At 50.3% G+C, this 18,356-nt stretch overlaps 5 protein-coding genes across 5 annotated transcripts; 3 read left to right on the top strand and 2 right to left on the bottom strand.

Annotated features, from left to right (window-relative positions):
* Positions 1-1,094: 1,094 nt before the first annotated feature.
* On the top strand, positions 1,095-2,893 carry TGAM01_v210050 (hypothetical protein; the record flags this gene model as incomplete). Its single annotated transcript, XM_018808782.1, has 4 exons — positions 1,095-1,611; positions 1,664-2,363; positions 2,436-2,746; positions 2,823-2,893. 4 exons carry the CDS (start codon positions 1,095-1,097, stop codon positions 2,891-2,893), a joined length of 1,599 nt encoding a protein of 532 aa, XP_018657991.1.
* A 444-nt stretch (positions 2,894-3,337) lies between these two features.
* TGAM01_v210049 (siderophore iron transporter) lies at positions 3,338-5,277 on the bottom strand (the record flags this gene model as incomplete). The annotated part of the gene is made up of 4 exons (XM_018808783.1): positions 3,338-3,783; positions 3,850-3,992; positions 4,050-4,658; positions 4,727-5,277. 4 exons carry the CDS (start codon positions 5,275-5,277, stop codon positions 3,338-3,340), a joined length of 1,749 nt encoding a protein of 582 aa, XP_018657992.1.
* A 2,163-nt stretch (positions 5,278-7,440) lies between these two features.
* On the top strand, positions 7,441-8,877 carry TGAM01_v210048 (hypothetical protein; the record flags this gene model as incomplete). The annotated part of the gene is made up of 2 exons (XM_018808784.2): positions 7,441-8,454; positions 8,515-8,877. 2 exons carry the CDS (start codon positions 7,441-7,443, stop codon positions 8,875-8,877), a joined length of 1,377 nt encoding a protein of 458 aa, XP_018657993.2.
* A 212-nt stretch (positions 8,878-9,089) lies between these two features.
* On the bottom strand, positions 9,090-10,890 carry TGAM01_v210047 (hypothetical protein; the record flags this gene model as incomplete). Its single annotated transcript, XM_018808785.1, has 2 exons — positions 9,090-10,143; positions 10,220-10,890. 2 exons carry the CDS (start codon positions 10,888-10,890, stop codon positions 9,090-9,092), a joined length of 1,725 nt encoding a protein of 574 aa, XP_018657994.1.
* A 1,848-nt stretch (positions 10,891-12,738) lies between these two features.
* Positions 12,739-18,180, top strand: TGAM01_v210046 (surfactin synthetase subunit 3; the record flags this gene model as incomplete). The annotated part of the gene is made up of 1 exon (XM_018808786.1): positions 12,739-18,180. The coding sequence occupies one exon, from the start codon at positions 12,739-12,741 to the stop codon at positions 18,178-18,180; it is 5,442 nt and encodes a 1,813-aa protein (XP_018657995.1).
* Between the last annotated feature and the right edge of the window lie 176 nt (positions 18,181-18,356).

Raw genomic sequence — 18,356 nt, 5'->3', positions numbered from 1 at the left:
GGTAGAATTGCCGTCCAATCTGCTTAGATTCCGGCAGTTGGGTCAATGTTCCGTCCAGCTCTAGCTCTCCCCCACTTGCATGATCGGCAAACAGCTGGGATGTTGATTCCGGCTTGACTGACTACTGAGAACGCGCAACTACGCTGTCCTCTTTTTTTATCCCCTCCCTGGCAAGTATCAATCCACAGGAACTTTGCAGCGCCGCCCAAGCATGAATTCTTGATGGGCCACCAGGGCCTCTCCCATTGTCGCTCCCTCGCTTCTGCTTCTGGGCTGCCGTTTAGTGTGCTCCATATTGCCTGCTTGGCCTGAACGAATACGTGTAGGTGCCATCATGTCACTGAGGACCGGCAGTATCCACTGCTGCTGGGATGTCGTGAGAATGAGAGACGGCAAAAGAGCAGCGCAAGTACCGTTTTGTTGCTCAGATGTTCCTCGACGCTCCAAGAGACACGCCCCTACTCTGCCCCGCCGCCTTGTACCTCTACATTGCTGCATTGGTTCCCCACTGCTTTTCGGATCAGATAATTCCTCTCGGCAGAATTCCCCACTGCACGCGTCCGACGATCGGCTCAGGTTAGCTTGCTTGTGGAAAAAACAATCACGAAGACTTGGCAGAGAAATAGGAATTGCGTAAGTGAAATGGCTTAGAAGGGGAAATAGGAAAAAATCCCTCTTTTCAGGGGTTCTTTTTGGCTCTTCTCGGTCATTCAGTCACCCGCGCCCTTGCTTTTTTGCTCGGTCTTCGAGGTGGACCGTTCGGCTTCCGTGCAAGCTCGTGGGGCCGGCGTTTTGATATTCTCACGGCCTCGGCCTCGGATCTGATAAGATTTCTTGAGAGAGACGCAGACGCCCTTCCACATGTATATGGGGTTTTCGGGGAATTGCAAAGCCACCTACCAGATATAAACTAGAAGGCCCTTTTTTGCGTACTTGGTATTACACCCCCTTTGGAGGATGGCTTTGAACGCTGCAGATCCTGATGCTCTCTCTGATGGGGCCCGCTGCAGACTGGACCTTGGCAATAGGCGGTACTTCGTGCTAGGCCGAATAGAAGGGCAGTAATGCAAGTGAGCGACAAATAACGACACATAATGAATTACGCAGTGCCGTTAGCCGCACTGAAATCGCAAAGTCCCTGTATCGGCGCCTTCTCTGCTCGGGCAGCTCGTCGGCACATCGCGGCTCAGCTGCTCTCGCCGTCTAAGCCGTCCATCCGCTGGCGCACCACCGTCTGCATCAGCAATCCGCCTCTTGCATCTTCTATTACTCAGATAAACAGCAGCCGTCTGAGCCTGAGTTTCCCAAGCGCTGTCCAGCATCAGCTCCAGCTCCAGCTCCGTCCTATTCACAGCTCCTCTTCTCGTCAGTTTGCTTCTGAAAGCTCTGCCATTCCACATCAGACCACTATGGGCTCAATTCCAGATTCTGCCCCTGTCGTCAGGGTCTTCATTGCGGGTGGCTCCTATGCTGGTCTCTCTGCGGCCGTCAATCTGCTCGATCTGGGCGATGGCCTGTCACCACGCATGGCACACGAGCGATACCAGCACCACCCTAGCGTGCCCAAGGTGAAGTTTCATATCACCATTGCGGATGAGCGAGATGGTTACTGTAAGTATTTCCACTCTATGGCGTGTTGTTGTATCTAACAATAGCCTCGTAGATCACTTGATTGGATCACCACTAGCCCTGGCGGATTCTGAATATGCAAAGAAAGCCTGGGTCAAATTCCAAGATATCCCCGGCCTGCAGCTCCCCAACGTCAAATTCGTCCAGGGCTCGGTGTCCAGCGTAGACTGTGAAGCCAAAACAGCTACCGTCGTCGACTCTATCACCAAAGAAACCATCACTCACCAGTACGACTACTTCGTCACTGCCACCGGCCTGAGAAGAGTATGGCCCGTGGTACCTCAGTCTTTGACTCGGAAGCAGTACCTCATCGAGGTTGAAGAGCAAATTAGTGCTCTTGACGGTGCAAGAGATGGCGTTGTCATTGTCGGAGGCGGGGCTTGCGGCATCGAGATGGCTGCCGAGTTGAAGCTCGTGAAGCCTCATCTCCAGGTGACGCTGGTTCATTCGCGGGACAAGCTCATGTCGTCTGAGCCACTTCCGGATGAGTGCAAAGACAAATCCTTGGAAATGGTCAAGGAGGCTGGCGTCGAGGTATTGATGAACCATCGGCTGGCCAGCTCCAATAAGGTCGTAGCCCCTGACGGTGCGTCAAAATATGAAGTTGAGTTTACAAATGGACACAAAATGGCTGCGAGCCAAGTCATCATGGCTCTTTCTAAAAGCATTTCGACGGCTTCATATCTACCATCATCGGCTACCGATTCCGACGGGCTCGTCAAAATTATACCAAAGTAAGAATTTCCTGCCCTATGTACATGTCACGGGGAGAATTTAGCATAACTAACACCCCTGCTCTTCCTTAGCATGAGCTTCGAGACTGGCACTCCCAACGCCGCATCGCACTTTTGCGCCGGCGACGTGACCAAATGGTCAGGCATCAAGCGCTGCGGCGCCGCCATGCACGGCGGGCATTACATCGCCTACAACATTCACCAGAGCGTTCTGAAGCAAGTTGTTGCTGATCACCAACCAAAGTTTCAAGAGCTACAGGAGATACCACCCATGATCGGCCTAGCGGTGGGCAAGAATGCTGTTGCGTATGGGCCTGACGTTGGTGTTGTTACCGGACCCGAAGTAATGGAGGCGTATTTCAGGGATGATTTGGGCTGGGCTAGTAAGTTATCCGCATGACTCGAAATATTTCTTACCTTGTGTTGTTTTACCAACGTGCTAATTGGATGGTGTTATAGTTTGCTGGAATTACATGCAGCTGGGGAACCAAGGACCTGATGTCAAGACACTGGAGACAAAGTCTTCTTAGTTAGTACTGGAGGCCACGAATTTAGATATGGATGGATGAGAGGGTACATCGGCGTTTGAGGAGTTTACATACAGATTTAGATGCAGCACTTATATACATAGATTATAGAATAAGGGCGCTTGTACGTTTTATAAGCGTCTTCATCTATGCACTGACCTAGCCTGTCTTCGGTGATCTTCTGCATACCTAAGGTATGTAGTGGCAGCTGCCGCAATCCGTTCAATGTCAATGAGCCTTCTCAACCCCTTTTCACACGGCAATCTCGAACGCGCAATAGATAGATTTGGCACTTCGCTTGTCTACTTGGGACTTTGACATTTGGAGCTTATCGGAATATATTATACTATTCTCATTAGTTAGACTAATCTATGGCACTACAGAATAAGAAAACCCTGTAGACACAAAGTCCCACCACCATCTATCTATCTTATCATAAACAATACTTTAAAAGACAGTTCCCTTGACCTGCTTGTGCTTTCTCACATCAATATCCCGCCACATCATTGTACCAACCACTGCCAACGACAAGACGGCAGTAGCCGCAATCAGCATCATCTTCTGACTATCGCCATAGGCCTTTTGGATAGCGATACGAGCGGGAGATCCCATCGGATAAGACAACTGGGCCTCCAAGCTGCCGTAGATGGTTGTGAGATTTCCTAGCTCGGACTCTGGGAGATATGCAGCGAGCTTCTTGGGGAAGACGGCCTGCCAGACAGCAGCTGATACGGTCAGTCCGATGGCGCCACCGATGGACGAAGCCATGGCCTCTATGGCAAGCACTACAGCAACATATTGATGAGAGGTTGCTGCCATGACGGCCGTTTGTTCGCAGATGACAATGGTGCCACCAGCAAAGGCAATAAAGATCTGGCACATGATAATGTAGCCTGCGATAAAGAGCCACAGATTAGCGAAAGTTGCCTGAAATAGTTTTAAGAAACTCAGCTGCTTACCGATGTTGACGTCTGGCTGGCGGAAATGAATCATCAAACCGACTCCAAGAATAGTGACGGGGACTCCAAAATAGAGACAGACAGCCTTGAACTTTCCGGTATAGCGAATGATGAGGCCAACTAGGATAGCCCAGAAGCAAGATCTATCCAGGAGTTAGCCATGCGAATACACATACGAAGGACATCCTTTCGCTTCTTACCCCACACTATATATTTGGGCCACATAGCTGGATTCGGTGACATCGAGGCCGTTTACCACCTGGAGGAAGCTGAGGAAGTAGCTGTCCCATATGTAGTAGCTGACAAAGACAGAAGCCGCCAAGATATTGGCGCCGATGACAGTGCGGTCCATGAGAAGCGAGTAGGGGATAAAGGTGATGGGCGCAAAGAATCTCTCCCAAATGCCAAACACGATAAGTGCAACCACTCCTCCGACCAAAAGTCCGATAATGAGGGACGATTTCCATCCATCTTCCTGGTATGAATAGATGTTGAAAGGCAAAAGGAACATGGCCAGTCCACCGGATAGAATGAGCAGGCCAATGATATCAAACTCTCGGCCGTAGTGGATCACAGTCTCGTAAAAATTACCTACTCTCTCTCGCGGACGAATCACACCAAGCTTTTTTGCCTTTTTGTTATAGTACATGAAGAGGAAGAAAAGTGGCGAGGTGATGACCGGAGTGATGATGGCAAAAGACCCAAAGCCCCAGCGGAAACCGGGGCCCTCAAGGAAAGCTTGTGAGATGGGGCCAGAAAGCCATGTCGTGATGATATAAGGCGAGCTGCTGTATGCGAAAATGAGACCTCTTTTGACAATCTTTGTTAGCTAGATCTCATATATGAACAAACATGGGCAGAATAGAATTAAACTAACCGATTACGCAGAGAAGTCGTATCAGCGAGGAAAATGGATAGCGCGTAATCCAATCCATTGTAGCCAACCCAGTAAAACACCTGCGCAGCGGCATAGGTTTCAACATTCTTGCAGGCTGCCATCATGATCAATCCCAGAGTCGTGAACATGATGGAGATCAAGTAACCCTGTGGGCGACCAAAGATGTCCAGAATCTTGGCAAGAGTCAACTTCCAGACGCCTCCTATGATGCTGCTGATTACATTGACCGTGGGAGTAAGAGAGTGCTCCTGAAAAGCGGATGTGACCCAAGGCGTGAGTGTACCAGTTGCACCTTGCTGCATAGTGTCGACAAAGTAAATAACCCAGATCATGGCAAAGGCGGTGTACAGCGCATGCTTTGTCCAGACGGACGTGATGGCTTCGATGTTCTGCACACCGGCCTGAGCAGAGGAGTTGATGCCATCATCCAGGTCCGAGTCTTGAGGGCCGCCGATGTTGATGTCGGGATTGTCTTTTCCAGACTCTCCTCCATCGAGGTGGCCATGCTTGGAATCATCGATAGTAGCCATGACTTGAACAAATACAGTGTTAGTGGTGCACCATATGACGATGAGTCTTGTATTACCATGCTCCAGGGAAGCTATATGCGAATGAAGCTCAAAAGAAGAGAAAACGCGCGATTACTTACTGGATCCGTAGCTTGCAACTTGAGAGCTTGACAACCAGCGTCCCTAACCAGCGAGCAGTTGGGATAAGGCTGCTACTTATCGCCTCAAAAACGACGTGGGAAAAGCAGAAGCTGAAGGCTGAAGAGTTCTAGATTTGCCGCCGACAAGGGTGACAAAATAGACCGAATGTGAGGGTGGTCGCTTGCGACACTAGTCGTGGCTACCTCCAAGTTCCAATATTATGGGCCACCTCCCAGCTGCTAAGATGTAGCAATCGCCGTTGAAATGGAACGGTTGACGCCAGTAGCAATTAGTAGAGAGGAGAATTTGCAGCCACCGGCGTCTACTTGGGAGCCACTTGATCACTCGGTAAGCATGATAGACCAAAGGCCTGCTTCTTCTGTGTGGCGGTTTCGGGATGTGGCGGTTGAATCGAGCTGGTACCGATCTCAACATACTACTACGTGGAGCAGTACGACGAGCTGTGAGATACGCTTGCCTCTCAATGCTAGTACTATATTGCGTATTCATCCCAAGGGCTCCATTCTTATCGGTTCTCCGGCAGAGTCTGTTGGCCAGGCTATTGTTTTGTAATGTCACACTAATAGAGAGACCCATGGCGGTTTTTTGCCGTAAAAGTGCCGTTTAGTTATTGCAATATGGATACTCTGAATAGTTGCAATGATCAAAATCTGATAGTGCGATGACGATGGAGATGATATCCCGGAAAAATACTGGCTCGTCGATCAAAGAGGGACCGTAAACAATTTGATTGTTACCCACTTGAGTAACTAGCTAATAATTCTTCAAAGAAGTGTCTGCCTGACATTGTCTAGTAAGGCACGAGTAGCTGTATAGTAGGTATTACTGTCGTAACCGTATAGTATGTAAACTGACAACGGCCAAGAAGTGCTATTTGTTCTCTTTCAACGGGTATTCGGCACTTGTACTCGTACTAGTAGATCATTTGCGCGAATTCACAATCTTGGTCACGATTATCATGTGCTCGTCCAAGTACTAAACGTAATGGCGAGTGGAGAGAAAATTATCAGATCATGTACGCCCGAAGCTGGCGCTTTTAGCCGCTCCGACAACCGGACCGCATGTGGAAAGATGCTCCAATAAGGTTATCAGATCCGCCTTAGTGGCGCCGCCTTTGGGACCGGATCCAGAAGCTCCAAAAGCAGGATTGCGTTACGGAATCAAAACGTCTGAAGCTTGCGTCGTCTTTGGGCGAGCTACATGTATTGGGGGAAAGCAAAGTGCCGGAAATGGCGTGTGCGGGATGTTGACTGGAGAAGAAAATTTTGCAGAGTGGGAATATGCACTTGATGTAACCCTGTTTGGTTCGAGCGCGCGGTTGGATCAGTGGATCTAATCAATCAGTCAGGGAGATAATCTGCTCACGCTTCGGCCGTCGAGCTAAGCTGGGTTAAAACTGGCTGCGTTTTCGTGTTCTCTGCATCTTCCATGTGGGTGCTAAGCAAGGGGAGGGGTGTGAAACGACAACTAAGCCATCGCCAGCTTTGGTTGGTGTATCATGGTTGATGGCCCCAGAGGCTTTGTATCTGTACTTGATGGCCATACTCGTGCCTTGCCAAAGGCTATGAGAATACTTGGACCTGGATACGCATTGCGTGCTGATCACTTGCAGATCCGTCCTCTCTTACGATGATGGAGAAAAAGAGGTCCAATGGTCCGGCACGAAGTTAACTTGTAGCAGTATGGTCTCTGTTCATGTCTGCTCTAACTGAGAAAGGGCTGGTAAACTGGGCACGAAGCGGAAAAGCACGGAGTCCTTTTCTCACTGTTGAAGTAGCAAGAGCCGAGGCCTCTTGGCATGTAGCATTAGTTGTTCCCTGATACGTCTTTTTGCTTGGAGTGGCAGTTCTTGGTATATTCCATCTTATCAGATTGTTCTTACATACCTTCTCCTCTTTTATTATCAATCTACCAATACACCATCATTGGTTGCAGCAGTATTTACATTTCTTCATTGTTTCTCCGGTTGTTCTTCTTCATACTAAGTTTCCCATCTCTTAATTTGTAAAGCTGGGCTACACAATGGCTGCTTCCCTTTCTTCAATACCCCCTGACCAGACGGTCATCAAGCTTCCGCATCCCTACCACACCGAGTACTCTGTCCAAAAAGCCTCGTCACAGCATAATGGACACGGTAATGCGGAAAGTTATCGATTGAGTATTAAGCCCAATGTCTCGTCGGGAAAGAAGCCTCCGGTTGAGCTTCATACATCCAAAGCTGTCTTCACTGAGCCAATTGATCTCAAGTCAAGTGAGCTGCCACCGCACTCCAACAACAGCGCATGGGCTCGCGCCAGACGATCGCCAGGCGCAAGTATATCATGGGATGGCCTAACAGAGCGTCCCACGTTGGCGCAGGCGTGGATGATTCTCTACGTGTTATTCACAACGCGGCCTTCTACAGAGTCACTCAGACTGGAGCTCAGGGGCGCAAATGCCATTGTGCTGGGACAGCAGCTGAAAGATGTCGCCCTCGCCGTTGATCATCCACTGCGCCCTCGAGAGAAGCCAGGCCCATTGACAACTACGGATACAGATGTTGTCTTGGCTCTGCGGGCTACTTTCTGGCAAGGCGCCGGATCTCCTTTTGGCCCTCGACCTGTTTGGTGCCCCGAAGAGTCTCCGTCGTCTCTGCCAGCATCCAATCCGCTGAAGTCTTATCCCATGACTCCCCTTCAGCATACGATGACCATTACGTCGGCGGGCGACCCCCAAGATCCGGAGCGAAGCCAGCAGACGTGGCATCCCATTCGACCCGCCAAGCCAGCTCCAGGCGCTGTCATATACAGCCGATGGATCCCCCATTTGCAAGAAACATTCTCGATGGTATCGCTTGACTGGCAAGACGCCGAGCATCTGAGGCTATTCCACGAGTGGCAAAACGATCCTCGAGTATCGCAAGGCTGGAATGAGACGGGCACTTTGGAGCAGCATCAAGAGTATCTCCGGAAGATACACGTTGATCCTCACCAAGTTGCCGTTCTGGCTAAGTGGGATGACGAATATTTCGCCTATTTCGAGATTTACTGGGCCAAGGTATGACGAACAACTCAATTGCGAGAACTCAGAAAGAAGCATGCTAACTTGAATCCACAGGAGGATCGACTCGGTAGTTACTACGACTCTGGAGACTTCGATCGCGGTCGCCATTCCCTCGTCGGCGATGTCCGATTCAGAGGCCCGCACCGCGTGTCGGCCTGGTGGAGCAGTCTGATGCATTATCTCTATCTCGACGATCCCCGAACAATGTATGTCGTGGGCGAGCCCAAAGACAGCAACTCGACAGTCGTCATGTACGACCTCATCCACGGGTTTGGACTGGATAAGTTTGTCGATCTGCCGCATAAGCGCAGCGCATTTGTACGGTGCCACAGAGAGCGCTTCTTCCAGCTGTGTCCTCTGGGCGATAACGAAAAGGCTGTTGGTGGAATGAGGATTGGATTGGTGCCAAAGTTGTAAACGTAAAGAAGGGTACATGTAGGTAGTGGCGTTTTTGGTATCATTGTATCAGATGTAATATCCGTGTATCTAATTAAAAAAAATAAAAAAAAAATAAAGGCATATCGAACATCATGGTAATATAAAAGCTCTGAATAGCTCGAGAAAATACTGAATATCGACAATCTACAATCCACCCTATAAATACTCCATTCTGAATACTATACACTCATCTAAAGCTTAGATGTTTTCGTCATCTTGCTCAAAATCTCATCCCCCAACTTCGCCATCTCAAACTTCCGAATCTTTCCACTCCCCGTCAGAGGCACATCTGCCGGCACGCCATCGTGGCCCAGCCAGAAAACATGTGTCGGGGCCTTGTGATTGCCCAGCGTCTTGCGGACCCAATCTCTGATTTCCTGATCCGTAGGCTTGTTGTGGCCATCGCCCAGTTCGAGAAATGTCCCGACGACTTCTCCGTAGTGCTTGTTCTTAAGCCCGACGACAATGGCGCGCGAGATGGAGGGGTGGCCCATGAGGCGCTCTTCAATCTCCAAGGGGTAAATGTTCTCACCGCCCCGGATGATGATGTCTTTGAATCTGCCGGTGATGGAGCAGTAGCCATCTTCGTCAAAGACGGCCTCGTCGCCAGTGTGCAGCCACAGCACGCCCGCGGCATCTCGCACCATGGTCTCGTTGGTCTTCTCCGAGTTGTTCCAGTATCCGGCCTGTAATTGGTATCCGGCAATGCAAAGCTCTCCTCGCTCTCCAACTGGAACGATGTTGCCATCGCGATCCACGAGCTTGGCCTGCGCATGCGGCATCAGAGTGCCCACAGTAGTCAATCTCCGTGTCATGGCATCATCTGTGAAGGCATTGAAACATGTGGGCGAAGCTTCTGTAAGGCCATAGCTGCTAGTGAACTCGGTCATGCCAAAGCGATTTACCAACAGGTCCATGAGATATCGCGGAACCGGTGCACCGGCAATGATGCCCGTGCGAAGCTTGTCGCATTTGAAGTTGGGCGGAAGTTCGGCTTGGAACAGGGAATCGAACATGGCCGGTACGCCGTGGATGGCGGTGCATTCTTCGTCCGAGATGGCTTTTAGTGTAGAAGCAATGTCAAAGACCTCGGCTGCGTAGACAACTTTGCCGCCGTGGGTGATGATTGCCAAAAGCCCGAGGACAAGGCCGAAGCAGTGGAAGAGTGGTGGTGGACAGCAAAGGACGTCTTCGTGGGTGAGGCGCATTCGATCGCCAATGAATCGAGAATTATTTACCAGATTACTACAAAAAAAAAAAAAAGAGCAAATTAGCAATAGGAAAAAGAGAAGAGAAGAGAAGAGAAGAAGACTCGGCTTACTGGTGAGTGAGCATCGCCGCCTTTGGCAAGCCCGTCGTACCGCTTGTAAACTGCAGATTGACAACCTGGTGAGGCAGCACCTTGCTCATGGCTCGATGAAGCCTATCATGGTTTTTGCGAGAGCCCGACTTCACGAGCTCCTCATACGTCGTGTAAGTGCCGCTCTCCCCTCTCAAGATGACGACCTTGATCGGAGAAGCCTCATTGTGCAAATCCTGCAGCAGCCGAGTGTTGTCCGTACGGCCAATCGTCTTTGTGGTAAAGAACACTTTGCAATCCGAGAAATTGAGGCCATACTTGGCCTCGGTCGCCGTGTAAGTGTTGTTCAAGATGACAAGAATAGCGCCAATTTTGGCGACGGCGAAGAAAACTGCAGCATATTGCTCACAGTTCCCGGCCATTACGCCAACGCGGTCGCCGACGCCAATGCCCATATCCAAGAGGGATTGGGCCAGTGCTGAGCTCTGTTGGTTGAGATCATAGTATGTCCATCGTGCACCGGTCCATGGGATGATGAGACACTCTTTGGTGCCATATTGGTAGGTCTGAAGCTCCAGGAGCTCGCCTAGTGTCAGGTCGACGAGGGGAGGATCAGAGGGGCCGTGAAGGATAGAGAGTTTCTGGATGGGTGGCGTAGAGTATGGCTGAACAGCCGTTGATTGTGAAGTCATGATGGCAGATTTTGGAAGAGAAAATTGTGTGAAAAGATGGATATAATGTTGGCTTCTGTGAGGCTCTCGTCAATCACACACGGTAGTAGGCCTATAACGCATCTCTCAACTACTAGTTGACGGCCAACCTTCATGGCCAAAAGCATTGCTACATCCTGACTGTTTATCCTAGACCCACCAACGTGAATTTAGCTGCTCTTTGCTTCAGTTGATCTAGCCAAACCTAGCTTCCATGTACATCGCTTTCGTCCAAGGCATAGACCAAGCTTGAGACTGTTTCTAGGCCCAAAGGGACGAGCTGCCGGTTTTGACAGAGCCCCGTTCCGCCCTCAGAGCATCCGAGAATTGCCGAGATGAGTTTTCCAAGAGCCAAGCCCATCGGCGCGGTGTTTCTACGGTGCTTAGAGTCATAGATCCGGTAATCAGATGATCTGATAAGATTTCATCTTGGAAGGGGCATCAACAAGGTCCACTTCTCGCCATCGGAAGCCTGTAACAAACATACAGTACGCCGCTGGCAAATACCAAGTACCGAAATCGGTCTCCATCCTTGCTCTTGATGAAAATTTTTCTTATCAGATCTTGATCCTGGCTCAAAAGTCCACAGAGTAGTCGTCATTATGGGCCAAAGTATCTGTACCTGGCGGATGATGAAGACGAACTAGGGGAAGGGGTGTAGCTGCGATAGCCGGAATTGGCATGTGATGAGCATATCCATATAAGAGATGTACGAGTATGGAAATGTTGGGATGAAGATTTGTTCCAAGCTATTGCCTAATACCCAGTCAATGGATATTGCAGCAGTATCCGCAAGAAATGAGGTGATTTTAACGTGCAATTTACTCGCAATTTACTCTAGTGCGCTTGGCACCACGACTGTCCGCGGGCGTATATTGAAACTTGAGAGCACACAGAAGTACTCGAAGGTGATGTTAGCATTAAACAAGACAAAAAGTTGTTTGCTTGTTCTCATCTCGTTCTTACTCGCTTTTAAACACCCAATTGTCTCTCATTTCTTCCAAAAGGTACAGCGCAAATGCTTCAACGATCAGCGTCGGTGGAAGCCGTAGGTACAGCATCTCCTTCCTTAAAATGCCGCGTCTTGGCGTATTCGCACAGCTTCTTCCCCATTCCCCCACCTCACAAATTTCTCTCTTCTCCCCATCTCTCCACCCAGCTGCGTCATACAACACCAATCAACTGCCGATATGAAGAGAAAAAAAGTTATCAGATCGTCCCAGGCCCCATCAGAAGGACTAAAAGCACCGCAATGAACGCCCCGCCCAAGCTAGGTACTCCACTAGACTGGCTCTTTATGTTATCTGATCCGCCTTTTAGGCCGTGAGCAGGCAAAAGGTTCTTTGGACGTACCGGCAAAGTCTTTCACTATGCAAACCCCCCTCATGGTACTTTGGGCGGGACCATGAGGGTCGTGGTCCCTGTCCTGCATGCATGATAGCTGCACGCCTCGCACCCGTCATGTATTCCTACATGATCTCAAGCGTCAATTTGGAAGCTTGGGTGCATCACGGTCATTGCAATTTATCCGAAAAAGCGCAGCTTTGAATTGGCGTGAGTAATTGGTAGCAATTGGTGTGCTCAACCTGGCTCAAAGTGCGGGCATCATCGGAGATGAGAATTGGCGTCGGTTCTTGCTGAGGAGAGGGATTTGCTTGTGGCTTTGAGCCTCGGTGGCCTGCGCTATACAGCTGGTACATGAGTCCAGGCACCTTTCATTTCATTCGATGTTTACTGAATCACCAAGGGAGAGCGAGTCTTTCACATTTTACCACTGATGCAATACATTCGCAAAGTCCATCTGCCCTGATCGAAGCATAAGCAGACACCATGGCTATCGATGGAGACGCAATTGGCAACGCCAATTCGATGAATCTTCCCCCTAGTCTCGCCGCAGAAGCGATTTCAAGCATCGAAGAAGCAAGAAAAGTAGCTCCTGAGCAACAAAGTGAAGTGTCTTCAAATCAGAATGGCATCGTCAGCGATACAGACCTTCAACAGCTATGGACTTGGAATCAGCATGTGCCCTCTCTTATACCAAGCTGCATGCATGATATCATATCCGAACAAGCTCGCCAGCAGCCACACAAGATTGCAGTTGAATCGTGGGATGGGTCCTTGACATATCAGCAACTAGAACACTATTCATCACAACTTGCCAGGCAGATCCTACAGAGGAATGTAAAAGCTGGCAGCCGGATCCCACTATGTTTCGAAAAGTCCATGTGGACCGTGGTCGCCGTCCTAGCTGTCATGAAAGCAGGCACAACATTCTCTCTGACGGATCCCAGTCAGCCTGTGGCACGACTGCAGACAATTGTTGAACAGACAGGAGCAGACCTCATCATCACTTCCGTAGCCCAGAGCGAGCTTGGCAGAGAGATATCCAAACAAGGAGGCCAAGTCCTCGCAATATCCCGAGACTATTTTGCTAGCATCAAAGGGTCACAGTTAAATACCGCACTACCTCAAGTGCCCGCGGAAACGCCAATGTACGTCATTTTCACCTCTGGAAGCACAGGCAAGCCCAAGGGAGTTGTCATTACCCATGCAAATTATACCAGCGGCGCCGTTCCCCGAGCAGAAGCCGTTGGCTACAAGTCAACCTCTAGATGCTTCGATTTTCCTTCTTATGCTTTTGACGTCAGTATCGACTGTATGCTATGCACATTAGCAACTGGTGGCCAGATATGTGTGCCTTCTGAGGAAGCCAGGATGAACGATCTCAGTGGCGCCATTCGTCAGAGTAAAGCCAATATGGTTCACATGACTCCTTCGGTAGCCAGAGTCTTGGATTCCGACATTATCCCATCTCTGGACGTTTTAGGCCTGGGTGGTGAGGCAGTATCTGCAAGTGACGCAGCGGCTTGGAGTAAACACACAAGCTTAATCATTGCCTATGGGCCATCCGAGTGCACCGTCGGATGCACAATCAACAATACCGTTACCATCTCCACCGGAATCGGTAAAGGCGTTGGAGGTGTCACCTGGATTGTCGACCCCGATGACCACAACATCCTCATGCCCGTTGGAGCCGTTGGAGAGCTTATTGTCGAGGGCCCAGTTGTTGGTGTTGGCTACCTTGACGAGCCGGAAAAAACAGCAGAGGTCTTTATTGAAGATCCAACTTGGCTTAGATCTGGCTACAAGGCCTTCTCGGGCCGACCTGGCAGACTATATAAAACAGGTGATCTTGTACGATATGAAAGCAACGGCTCTGGTTCCATCGAATTTGTGGGCAGAAAAGACCAACAAGTCAAGCTTCGTGGCCAGCGAGTCGAACTTGCAGAAGTTGAGCACCACTTACGAGCCTCTCTGCCAAATGGAATCAAGGTCGCGGCAGAGGTGATAAAACCAGAGAATGGCGGTGCACCTTCTCTTGTCGCCTTTCTCTCAGAACCTGCTACCATGGGCACCGCTGGAGTAGACCCGGCCATTGTCGATCCCTCACCAGAACTGAAATCTGTTCTGGCAACAGTCAGTACTGTCATGGGATCCAGAGTCCCACGATATATGATTCCGGCGGCATTCGTCACTCTTCAACACATGCCTTCTCTGGTGTCTGGTAAAACAGACAGGAAGAAATTGCGTGAGATTGGAACATCGATACCGCGCGAGATTTTCAGCCGAATGCAAGCGACTGAAGCTCCGGAGGAAGAAGAGCCGGAAACTGAGATGGAGAAGAAACTGCAGCAAGCCTGGTTTGAAGTACTCGGATCAGATGCAAGAATATTTAGGCACAGTAACTTCTTTGCGCTAGGAGGTGATTCTTTGCGTGCCATGAGGCTTGTAGTTGCAGCTCGCGCGAACGAAATCGCATTGACGGTTGCTGATATATTCACGAATCCAACGCTGAGCCACATGGCGTCAAAAGCTACTCAGATCTCCGAGACCTCTGTGGAAGAAATCTCACCGTTCTCGCTACTGGAGAAAGATTGGGATGTCGAACACGCGAAAAATGAAATATCCGCTCTTTGCGGCGTGGAAGCTGCTATCCTAGAAGATGCGTATCCATGTACACCCCTCCAGGAAGCGCTCATGGCTCTATCGGCCAAGGTCAAAGAGGCATACGTCGCTCAGAGAGTGGTGGAGCTTCAAGACACTGCTACGGCTGAGAAGCTAATCGCAGCCTTCGACGTCGCACAACGAGAAAGCCCTATATTGCGGACGAGAATCGTGCAAGTCCCCGGACACGGTCTCATTCAGGCCGTCACAAGGGGAGAACTGAATGTCTTTTCTGGGAATCATCTTGATGAGTATCTGGTAAATGACAGGAATGACGCTATGGAACTAGGAAAGCCTCTCGTGCGCTATGCCATCATCAATGATATCACATTGGGCAGAGTGAGCTTTGTGCTCACGATTCACCATGCTCTGTATGATGGCTGGTCCATGCCCTTGGTTGTCGATCGAGTCAACAAGGCGTACGAGGGCCAAGCCGTTTCACGCCCTGCAGAATTCAAGCACTTTATCAAATATCTGGCAAATATGGAGATGGACAAGTCGGCCAATTTCTGGCGAGAACAGCTCCACGGAGCCAATCCTTCTCAGTTTCCATCTCTACCTTGGCAAGGGTATCAGCCGCAATCAGACTCGTTACTGGAGCAATATGTGCCTCTAGGAGAAGGCAATGCCTCCAATGCTACCACCGCGACGATTATCAGAGCAGCTTGGGCTCTCGTGGCATCACAATACATCGGTAACACCGACGTCATCTTTGGAGAGACGCTGACGGGTCGAAACGCACCCGTTGTCGGATCCGAAGAGATTGAAGGGCCAATGATCACCACCGTTCCCGTGCGGGTTCAAGTAGATCGAGATATACCCGTTTCAGAATATCTTCAAAGCATACAAGAGCAAATGGTAGACCAGATCCCTCACGAGCATTTTGGCTTACAGCACATACGAAGACTCAGTCCTGACGCCTTCGACGCATGTGAGCTCCGAACAGGCTTGGTGCTTCACCCAAGTGCCGAGAGTGAAGAGCCTAATCAGTTCAGCCACCTCCCAGCGAGCTGTCTTGTCCCAGCCGGAGATTCAGAAGCTGCCCAAGAGGCTCTCAAGTTCAACACGTACGCGCTGATGCTCGTCTGTTCGATTGATCCGCGGGGTTTCCTCGTTATGGCCAGCTTCGACTCCAAAACAGTATCGGTTCCTGTGATGCAACGAGTTTTAGACCAATTCCAACAAATTGCGCAGTCCTTGTGCAGAGAAAGCTCGGCTTCTCTAGGCAGTCTTCGATCACCCTTGACTGATAATGATATCCGACAGCTCCAAAACGTCATTTTCGACGCAGACTTTGGTGATGCAACAAAGGAATACTCTGGCGTTCAAGCGGCGTACATTGTGGACTTTAATGATGCAAATCAACTGATCCCCGTTTCTGCCATGGGCGAGCTTGTCATTCAATGCTCAGAGAATCCTTCTTCCAATCTAGTGGAAGTCTCTCCACCAGCTTGGCTCGAGGCAGTATTCGGCTCCAAAGTCTCTGAGCAGGGCAAACTCTACAAGACCGGGCAACTGGCCAGATACGATTCAACCCAGAAGCCGGCGCGCATCAGATTAGTCAATACGAACAGCGAAAGAAATGCCGCTGCGCCACCGGCAGGAATCTTCAAAAGCCGAATTTCTGCAAGCTCCAGCAGACAACGCAAGCTGCGTAGCCTATGGGCTCGCGTACTGCGCATGAGTGAGGACGACATCGGCCTAAATGATGGATTCTTCATTCTCGGCGGCGATTCCATTGCAGCTATGAAGCTTGTATCGGAAGCTCGGCTCGAGGGAGTCAAGTTGACTGTAGCCCAAATCTTTCAGAAGAGAACGCTATACGAAATGGCAAACGTTATGGAAGAGATGGAGGAGCCCGCTTCATCCACGGACTCCGTCGAAGACAGCAAACAATTAGAGTCATTCTCACTCCTTAGTCTAAAAAATGAAGATGAAAAGAAGCAGTTCATCACCAACATCATCACACCTCAGCTCTCCGATCCAACCTGGCACATCACCAACATCCTCCCTACACGACCCCTGCAGCAAATTGCCGTCAAGGGCACAACCCAACTCCCACGCTTCTCAGCACGATACGAACTCATGTACTTTGACAAGACCCTAGATCGTGCCAAAATGGCAGAAAGCTGCAAACAGCTCGTCGCCCGCAACGAAATCCTGCGGACAGTCTTTGCAGAGTACCAAAGCGAGAGTTACGCCGTCGTCCTCGAAGAACTCGTACCGCAAATCATCGAATACGCATTAGATAGCGATGACGACGTGGAAGCCTTCGCAAAGCAGCTCTGTCAGCTAGATGCCCTGACAAGAATGCCCCTCGGCTCGAGTTTCGTGAAGTTCTTCTTGATCGAGTCCAACAACCAGTCATGCCTCGTATTTCGCCTCTCCCACGCCCAATACGACGAAATTTGTCTCCCCATCATGCTCCAGCAGCTATCAAGCCTCTACGAAGACAAACCCATCCAAGAAACCGTCCCGTTCTCCGCCTACGTCCACAGTGTCCTGCGCCAGAACCTGCCCTCCAGCATCCCCTACTGGACTGACCTCCTCTCCGGCTCGTCCCTAACTATCCTCAAGCCAGACGACATCCCCATCCAGCGTCGCAACCACTTTGCCATCCAGCAAACAGTCGACATATCCTCGCGCCTCCGCGACATCACCGTCGCCTCCCTCCCCACCGCCGCATGGGCCCTCTGCCTCGCCCGCCGTCTCTCCCTCCGAGACGTCACATTTGGCGAAGTTGTCAGCGGCCGCAATATCGACTTCCCCTACGGTGCGGCCAACGCAGTGACGGGTCCCTGCTGGCAATACGTCCCTGTCCGCGTGCGTTTCCCCCCAGGTTGCACTGCTTTGGAGATCCTTTCTGGCGTCCAGCACCAGCACATTGCCAGCTCTGCTCACGAGGGCATGAGCCTCGCTGAGATAGCAACTCATTGCGGTTCCGACTGGCTATTAACAGCCGGCTGCAAAGCTTCCGACCTATGGTTCGACTCCGTTGTCCACCAGGACGTCGAGCACATCGAAGAACTGGCGTTTGCTGCTGCGGGAAGTGGTCGCCTAGAAACGATCTACCCCCATGAAGAGCCGCTGCGCGAGTGGAAGATTCAAGCATTTGTTCATGACAACAGTAACAAGCTGACCCTGGAGATTGTTACTTTCGAGAGCTGGGGCGGATATGCTAGAGGGTTATTGGATGATTTGGTCACTGCGGTAGGAACATTGTTGAAAGATCCTCACGCTAAGCTGTTTGGAAATGAATCTGAGTGATTCGGTGTGTATATTATTTCATATGCCTAGTATAAAGTAGAGAAAAATTGTGGCAGAGGAGAGAGCTTTCAAAAGTCAGCAATGTTATCAATATGCCATGCTCAGATACCCTAGTAGTCTTCAATGATCATCCAATGACGAAATTACTTCAAAGGTCCAACTTGGCCGTCTTTCGG

This window comes from Trichoderma gamsii (genome assembly GCF_001481775.2).
Source record: "Trichoderma gamsii strain T6085 chromosome Unknown Scaffold_55.2, whole genome shotgun sequence".
In the NCBI taxonomy this organism is placed as follows: domain Eukaryota; kingdom Fungi; phylum Ascomycota; class Sordariomycetes; order Hypocreales; family Hypocreaceae; genus Trichoderma; species Trichoderma gamsii.
Note: the sequence above shows the minus strand (reverse complement) of the source record. Positions and strands in the feature narration are given on the sequence as shown.